General features: G+C 34.0%; 1 protein-coding gene across 1 annotated transcript in view; it reads right to left on the bottom strand.

Annotated features, from left to right (window-relative positions):
- The window catches only part of LOC107753037 (calpain-15-like), a 29,349-nt gene that overhangs the window by 5,221 nt on the left and 14,346 nt on the right, over nt 1–9,782 (bottom strand). The window contains exons 4-10 of the mRNA XM_016569143.1: nt 8,971–9,154; nt 7,828–8,051; nt 6,382–6,507; nt 4,700–4,852; nt 3,130–3,291; nt 2,816–3,042; nt 677–840 (exon numbers count right to left, since the gene is read on the bottom strand). Coding sequence (XP_016424629.1) covers nt 677–840; nt 2,816–3,042; nt 3,130–3,291; nt 4,700–4,852; nt 6,382–6,507; nt 7,828–8,051; nt 8,971–9,154 — 1,240 coding nt within the window. The remainder of the gene's footprint in view (nt 1–676; nt 841–2,815; nt 3,043–3,129; nt 3,292–4,699; nt 4,853–6,381; nt 6,508–7,827; nt 8,052–8,970; nt 9,155–9,782) is intronic.

Raw genomic sequence — 9,782 nt, 5'->3', positions numbered from 1 at the left:
TATATATATACACACACACACACATATATATATATATATATATATTACACACACATATAGATATATACTGTGTATATACAGTGTATATATATATATATATATGATCATAAATAAATATTGCATATAGTACATAATATAGTATTGATCACATATACATACATCTGTGATCAATACTATATATTTATGATTATATTATGTAACAAAAGTGTACTGTATTTACATATATACAAAATTGATTTTATATTCATATAATTTATATATGTTAATTTTATATAAAGTATTATAAAAATATTAAGAACTTATAGATAACTTTGTAATACATAACTTTGTTAATCATATATGTTATTATTAATAATATTATTGCAAACTGATTTGATTATGACTATATAATAAAATGATGTTATAATAAATATATATATATTATCCAGTATTCAGGAATTATTCAGTTATTAATTCCTATTATTAAAAAAGTTTGAAATGACACAAAATCTCAATAAATTACATGAAATCATATACATATATAAAGTTAACCTGTCTTTCCCTCATATAGCCATTTTATTCATCATAGCATTCTCACAAATTAAAAGCCATACATATATTTACATATTCATCTAGATGCATTGGAGAAATGATTCTGAAAGTTCTTCATGCGGTGGGTGTGAGTGTGTTGCAGTACCTCATGTCTCTCTCCCTTGTTCTCCGTCAGCAGGATGATGGCGTCAGCGAGTGTGGTGGATGTGGCCTCCACCTGCTCCACCATCACCTGTCTGGAGCTGTAGATGGCCAAGATGTACCCTGGGAAATCCTGACTGGGTCTGCGAGCGTTGGTGGGGCTGGAGACTGCAAAAACACACAAACGTGCTTTCTAAATCTCATCCAAAATGAGTCCTGCTTACTCTCCAGAGTGTGTTTAGTAAGCAATAAGGTACGAGAGGCCTGTATTGTGAACAGGTCACGGCTGAAGCACGTTGTCACGGCTGAAAGCCATGACTTACTCACAACACAGCACGCCTCGAGTGCCTTATTGCTTTTAGGAAACGGCTACCACACAAAACAAATATTAAAACCAAAAATGTATGCATTGATTTGTTAAGTAAATTCATTAAATTCTATCCTTCCACTAAAAAATAGTCCCTGACAGTGACAGTAAACGGCAAGAGAATGTTCTGATGTAACAAGCCTCATCTTATGAAGCTCAAATAAAAACAGAGAACAGGAACTGTTCTCATCTCACTTTTTAAACACCATATATGATCTTTTCTCACATACATCTGCTTATCTCTCAGCATGAGAAAACGCCTGTTTTCCAGTTTAAAACAGAACGATTCGCGGCACAGTGCGAGATTGCAAGCGTCATTAAAGTCTAAATTCATGGACATACAGTACCATACCTCAAAAAGAAAACTAATAAATACAGTATAAAATTCCCTCCACACTTGTGTAAACTGCAGGCTTCCACACAGACACACGCTTATCAATGTTTCTCCCATACGAGAAGAGTTTCTTTAACGGCGGGTTAAAGGTGAATGATGCAACATAAGGCCAGCAGGGGTCGCTCATAATTCATCACATAAATAACAAAGAATTAATTTTGCTGAAATACATAACACCGTTCTGGCGCTATATTGATTGTTTATGTTGCTGCAGTGATACACAGAACCGTTGGTGCTTTATCGTGAATATAAAACAGCTGCTGGTCATCACATAAATAACAAAGAATTAATTTTGCTGAAATACATAACACCGTTCTGGTGCTATATTGATTGTTTATGTTGTTGCAGTGATACACAGAACCGTTGGTGCTTTATCGTGAATATAAAACAGCTGCTGACCAATCAGAATCAAGGACTGGAACTAACCGTTTTATAATTGTATTGACCCTTCGCAAAGACCCGCCCCCTTAGTTACAGTTGCTACGTCCGACAAACCATGGCGCTCTCACGCCACACATCATGTTCTCACGCAGTGAAAAATACATCGCGGAGCAAAGAGGAAACTGAAAACTGAGACAGAGCAGGTTACTTTGGGTATGAAACAGTCTCAGCTTTCAAAATTTTGTCTTTATTTTTTAGAAATTCAAATGAATAGCATTTTGTGGCTCTTTAATGTGTGGTGACGGATCGCTGTAGCACGTGAACCGATCATCTCTTCTTCTACTAGTTATAGCACAAAATAAACATGAATGAACATTTCTGGTGCTATATTGATTGTTTATGTTGTTGCAGTGATACACAGAACCGTTGGTGCTTTATCGTGAATATAAAACAGCTGCTGACCAATCAGAATCAAGGACTGGAACTAACCGTTTTATAATTGTATTGCCCCGTCGCAAAGACCCGCCCCCTTAGTTACAGTTGCTACGTCCGACAAACCATGGCGCTCTCACGCCACACATCATGTTCTCACGCAGTGAAAAATACATCGCAGAGCAAAGAGGAAACTGAAAACTGAGACAGAGCAGGTTACTTTAGGTATGAAACAGTCTCAGCTTTCAACATTTTGTCTTTATTTTTTAGAAATTCAAATGAATAGCATTTTGTGGCTCTTTAATGTGTGGTGACAGATCGCTGTAGCGCCTCAGTTCTCATCATCTCTTCCTCTTTACTAGTTATAGCACAAAATAAACATGAATGAACATCAGAATGGATCTTGTTTCAGCCGCAGAAAGACGTCAGAACATACCGCTTTTCAAGTTAATCTACTCTCCTGTCTGGTTTGTTTGTCGGACAGAATTCCAGATTCAGTGTTATGATTGGTCAGATCGCCTGTCAATCAAACTCCCGGCGAAGGGTCAATCAAGCGTGTGTTTGTGTACCTGGTGTTGAAGCGCCCGTCAGGTCCATCTGCCAGTGGTTGAAGGCACAGCAGACCATCGCGTACTCTCCCGGCTCCAGCATCACATCACATCCTACAAACTTCTTCACCGCGCGCTTGCTGTGTGCCAGCAGACGTCCCAGGACCAGCCTATTCCCGTTACCGAACGAGGCCCGGAAGACCATGATGCACAGATCCAACAGGTGACTGTCGGCCGTGTCTGAACGCCTGGAGCAATGGCACAGAATTGATGTTGTTGTTGTTTTATGGTTAATATTTCATGCCTCATTCTTTATTTATTTTGCTGTTATTTACCTGCTGCCCTCCTGGAAGAGGGCGAACTCCAGCGTGGTTCTCTCCAGGACCGTGAGGGCGGTTACAGTCACCGGTTTACTCGCCCGGCAGGGCAAGCAGCCCTGCAGACGAACTTCCTGCCAATCAGGATGAATCTTGCAGATATCCACCGAATCAAAATACCTGCACGCACAAGATTAAATAAGGTTTTTTTCTGTTGCAGTTACTAGATCTAATGATAGACTGATATGTCGGTCAGACGGATGATTGTGTATTTTGGCCAATTTGAACATCAGTTGATAACAATACCCAATTGGAATTACTTGAATAAATTTTTAAATAAATATAATTATTTTGTCATTTACAACCATTAAAGAATATGAATAAAATATCAAATTAATGATTTGAATTTAATGAAATTGTTAAAATAATTTTTTTTTTTTCAAATTTAGATCTCATTTGCCATTATTAAATGTATATTAATTAATATTGTTAATAAAAGTTGTGTAAAATGTCTTTAATATTGTTTACATAGATCTCATATAAAATAATTGAAAATGTATATCATAATAAACTAAGTGAATTGTAATGTAATGTTTGTAAGAAATATGGTGTAAAATAAGTAATTTTTAAAAATGTATGTAGATATTGTTTGTATTTATTATGGATTTAACAAATTTAATACATTTTTAACATTTGTAATAAATATGATGTAAAATAAGTCTTTTTTTGTTTTCAAATGTATGTAGATCTCATTTGGCATCACTAATACATACAATTAAAATGTTAAGAATTTTTTATAAATTTCATGTAAAATGTGTCTTTCATGTCATTAAATAATGTTTATATAATATAAAATGAATTCATTTTAATATAATGTTCTTAAATATAATTTATTTACTTTTTTATTTTTTTACAAGCTTTAATATTTCTTATTAAAATTGTGTAAAACGTATTTTTATGTAGATTTTAATATAATATTTTTTAATAAATAAGTTGTAAATATGTCTTGTTTTTTCCAAGTTCGTCTAATTTGCTCATATGTATGTAATAAAAAAAACAACAACAGAATTTGTATATAATACATAATATAATAAAAATAATATACAGCACATTTACATCACATTTGTCAAATTTAAGTAGATCTCTTGCATCATTAAATAATGTTTCTAGAATTTAAAATTCATTAATTTTAATATATTCTTTAAACAGAATTTTCAGAAAACAGCACAATAATTTTATATTAAAATGGTGTGAAATGTGTTTATGTAGATCTCACTTTCCATCATTAATAATATGCATATAAATTCATTAGAATTGAATATAATAATTTTAATTAAATATGGTGTCCTCATTTTTCTCCAAGTTTATTTAGATCTAATTACTAATATATGTATAATAAAAAAACAAAAAAATTAATAATACATAAAATAGAAAGTAAATAAACAGGCCATCAGCCTCCTGCACATTCACATCACTTCTGAAAGACTTCTGTCCACTAACGAGGTGCTCTTTATTTATGGAAAGCTCTGATGAAGCTCATCTCAGATTAAAGGTCAATTTAACACAGATGAAGCACTTAATGACTCACTTAATGAAGTCTCCGTATTCTATCCAGAAGACGCCTTCACTGCTGCCGTGAGCCATGAGCTCGTGACGCAGGTGCTGCGGCCAGTCGGCCCACTCGTCTGACCACGAGCCGTTCCAGGAGAACCGGCCCCAGGGGTTCCTCAAACGCAGCAGCCTGAACACAAAAGCCGCCGTCCTTTACCAGAACCGCTCAAGATTTACAGCTCTGGCCTGCTTTTATTGTTCTGTCACAATGAGTGCACGCGTCACTCACGATTTAAAGACAACCCACCTCCTCATGCATGCCATCATATGACCTCAGAAAACATCTATGGACTACTTTTTTGTTCTTTGCATGACAGCATGAATCATCTTCATTATATGCAAAGCAGCAGGTGTGTAACAGTACACAAAAATGACAGTCACGGTTCGGTAACAGCAACTAAACATCATTTACCAACCCTCTACGCACACCTTGGCAATATAATCGCCATTGGCTAGTAAATTTTTTTGTTTACTCGCCAGACTGATATACTATTTTACACACACACACACACACACACGTTTACCATACTGGCGTGTAAAATCTAAGAATTTATTAGCCAATGGCTAATGTTAGACATTATTTAGTCGCCCAGAGTAAGATTTAGTCGCATTTGAGAGTGATTTACTCACAATGTAGAGGGTTGTTTACATTACATTTAGACATTTAGCAGACGCTTTTATCCAAAGCGACTTACAAATGAGGACAATGGAAGCAATCTAAATCAACATCAAACTGCTTCTTTTTTACTTTTTAATTAAACGGTGGTTTACCGAACAAACTGTGGCTCTGTCTTTAAATAAATTTGTTTAAAAAAATAATCTACCTCTGCTAATGCTGTAAATTATATAGGAGCCGTATAACTTGCATATTACTATAATATTAAAAGTTACAATTAACAAAGAAATCCAAACTATTAAATTCAATTGCTATTTATTTTTAGATATAATAATCAGCACTGAAATAAAAAAAATTGTATGCAAATGTAAATTACACATAAGGCAGTTTTTACATTAACTTAATCTAGAAAATGATGTTTCTACTCCAGTGTGTTGTTGAAATATAATCATAACTTGTTTTCATGACAGTTACGTTAACTAACAGGTTAAATAAATATATTGAATATATAGGCTAATATAGTGCATATATTTAGCAAATGAGCCAAATGTAATGCTACGTGATACGGTTTACAAGCGGTTTTAATGACATCTTTTCACAGTTGAAACACGTGATTGATTTGTCGTGAAACATTAAAGTGTGTCAAAACAGCATTTAAAGCTTGAACTTCCTGATAAAATGGACAGAATATGAAACATGAGACTTTGTTTCTTGTTGAAAGTCACTAAACACAAAGCTTACTGTTATATTATAATATCTAATGAAGTTTTATTCACTGAAACAGCATAGACTAAATAATCGATCTTGGGATTTAAGAATCGGTATTGTTTTGTTAAAATGAGGATATATAAAACTAGAAGTTCCATATTAACTTCTGCATACGCAGTGGTTAAAACAACACTGCGTACCGAAGCAAAAAACCCGTACTGAACGTTTTCAGTATGAATACGTGTAACATCACACCCCTACAAACAGTGATCTTTTGTGTCGTATGGGTGAAGAAACTCTTTTTTGACAGCATGCATGCTGTGAACGTGTCTGACCTGTAGCCCTGAACATCCCTGACGTCCAGTATGGAGTAGGCATGTCGTGGGCGGAGCCCCAGAGATTCATATACAGCATCATCCACCTTCATGTTCCCGCCACCACAGGACGCCCCCATCAGAAAGCTGAGACACACACAGACAACGATCACAAACCCAAACCTCTTAACTCACTTCACAGTTACACCAGTGTAGAACAGAGGTGTTTTAGTATCACTGATTTTTTAGTTATCATGTTTTATTAATTTTAGTTATTTTAGTTGTAGTTGTTTTAGTAGAGAAATTATACTTTGGCAACTAACTGAAATAAAACACACACACACATATATATATATATATATATACACATACATACATTATATATATATATATATATATATATATATATATCTATATATAAACTATTTTATCTCAGTTAAAGTTTTTTTTTTATTTCAAGTAAACAATTTTTTAAAATAATTTGTAGTTAACAATAATACATACTGTATATATCCTGGTATATAAATACCATATGAATATTCAAATAAAAAAAATAACACTTCGTAGCACAGATAATTCAAAATTCAACATTTTAATCTTGTATATTCATAATATTTTTAGCCGTTTCATTTTATATTATTTTTTGAATATTTGATTTTTGGGAAATTTTAATTTTTAGTTTAATAAACAAATAATAAAACAGAACATAACACACCAGAATCACAAATAAACAGACAGATAGAAAATAAACAAACAAATATTTTAGTTGAAACAGGTTACATTTGTTTAAATACAGCAATTACTTTATATAAAATGATTACAACAACTTTTAAATAATGGCTGAAAATATCCAACAATGTGTCTTTTAGATATAATATGTATTGTAAATTCTACAATAATGATTATAGACATGTTTATAAATAATATAATTATCAATCATTAGCAATATAATTTGCGTTGTTCAGCTGATACTGTATGTATAACTAATGCTAGTAAGGATGCTCTGATCAGGATTTTTGGAGCCGATCACCGTTTGTCGATCACAGGAAGCAGTATCTATCGATACGACCAGCGATACCGATCTTTTTGAAGCCTTCTTTTTATCATGTAGAATTATTTATAGTGATGCTCCAATCAGGATTTTTACAGACGTTCATCAAACTTCCCAAAGCAATTATCAGTCGATAGCGATCAGTAGTCAATCAATCAGAGCACCCCTAATAGTATGTGGACATTATTTGTCCTGTAATTGCCAAGTAGCCTAGAATACTTTGTAAGACACCATCTAATTTGTTTTGTTTTTTTAAATTAATTTATTGTCTTTTTTCCTTCATTATAAAGGACAAAAGACACCTTGTCTTCTTATAATGTGCCTTGAAATTAGCGAGTCCAGAGCACAGTGAATAAATTTCAGGGCTCAAATTACAGGACAATTAATTGAATAATCTGGAGTGTGTGTCGCCGTACCCGGCCTCTTTGGAGCTGAGCATTTTGGCCCATATGAGGTCCGTGTCGATGGGCTCTTCCCGTGGGTTGGTTGAGCTGACCTGCAGCATCAGACTTTCACAGGGGGCGCCAGTGAGCGTCGCCAAACCCTCGATGGCACGACCGGCCTGCAGCGCAAAATACGACCCGTGCAGCTTCGCAAGAGCCTTTTCTATCAGCGCAACCCACAGCTGCCTCCGCTGAGCCTGTCAAAGAGAAAAACACCGAAAAAAGAGAGAGAGATTCAAAAAAATATTAATACAAGCCCTTAGCAGGAAGTAATGTTTGCAGCAAAAGTATCATTTCCAAAAATACAATTTAGAATCTTTAACATTTTTTTCATACGCTACTTTATAATAAAAAGCCAAAAATATTTAAACTGTTTTATTTAATATAATTACATTCAATATATTTAATCATAACAACATTTTAATGCTAATAATAGTATATAAAATGTAATTAATAAAATATATTTAAAATATATTAACATTTATACAATTAAATGTAGTAATAATATTATAATTTTTTTAATTCATTTAAAACATTCAAATCTTTACAATGTTTAAAACACTTTTCACTTACTTCTTAAATACAAAAAAAAAAAAAAAAAAAAAAAAAAAAAAAAAAAAAAAATTTTTTTAAATAATTTGTCACTACATTACATATTGTTTTTTAGTAGGTAAAAATGTGCAATTCTTTATTTAACTTCATTAAAGTTTAATTTACTTTTAATAAGTTTTCATTAAAAAAACTCATTGGCCATCATTAAATATGTATATAATATAAAATTAATTACAATTTAAATATATATTTAATAAATATGGTGCAAAATATGTATTTAATTTGCTTTTCAGATAAATGTAGATTTGATTTGTGATCAATAAACAATATGTATGTATCCAAACTATTTGCTGTTACAATTAACTTCAATTAATTTATCACTCCCTCTGGTTGTCATGTAGGTAAAAATGTGCAATTATTTACATTGGATGACAATATTTGAAACTGCTCAGTGATCGTAGTGATCGCAGTTATTTCAAATCATCATGATCAGTCTATTAATTGCAAGCTTGTAAGCTTGTAAAATCAGTCCTAACAAACAAACTCAAGCTCAGCAACGAAAACCTGTGAGAAGAGCAGAAATCCGTATTCGTCGCAGGGCAGCATGTCGTCCACCAGAACCGTCGTCCACGTCCCGTCCTTACAGAGCCGCACCTGATACGCTCCCTCCTGGCATATGGTTCTGGTGATCATTACACGCTCCACCAACTCGGGCCGCTCTGCTAGGACTGCGAGAGCGCTTAAAAACCTGTGAAACAAGCAACACAGCGCCAACATTTCACTCCTACATCACTAAACTACACTGGGCTGAAATTATTCTGAGCGCAGCAAAACAGCTAAACTGGATGCCACTTGAGGTCATGTGACAAAAAATAGTGTTTAAAGGGATAGTTCACCCAAAAATGAAAATTTTGTCATTAATTACTCACCCTCATGTCGTTCCAAACCCGTAAGACCTTTGTTCATCTACGGAACACAAATTAAGATATTTTTGATGGAATCTGAGGGCTCTCTGACCCTCCCATAGACAGCAAGGGTACTACCACGATCAAGGTCCAGAAACATAACAAGGACATCTGTATCACCGCATCACCTTAGCGCCATTTTGGAGAGTATCCACTGAACGTAAATTGCGTATGCTGTTTTGTGTCAGCTGCGCCACACGGATACATTGTTTTCATTCAAATCAAAGCGTAAACGACGTATCCGTGTGGCGCAGCTAACACAAAACAGCACACGCAATTTACGTTCAGTGGATACTCTCCAAAATGGCGCTAGGGTGATGCGGAGGAGACGAATTGTTGAATAAAGTCGTTATTTTTTTTCGTTTGCGCACAAAAAGTATTCTCGTAGCTTCGTAAAATTACGGTTGAACC

The sequence above is a fragment of the Sinocyclocheilus rhinocerous genome, unplaced genomic scaffold (genome assembly GCF_001515625.1).
Source record: "Sinocyclocheilus rhinocerous isolate Xijiao unplaced genomic scaffold, SAMN03320098_v1.1 scaffold1493, whole genome shotgun sequence".
NCBI classification, from domain to species: domain Eukaryota; kingdom Metazoa; phylum Chordata; class Actinopteri; order Cypriniformes; family Cyprinidae; genus Sinocyclocheilus; species Sinocyclocheilus rhinocerous.
This window is presented reverse-complemented; position numbering and strand designations above follow the sequence as displayed.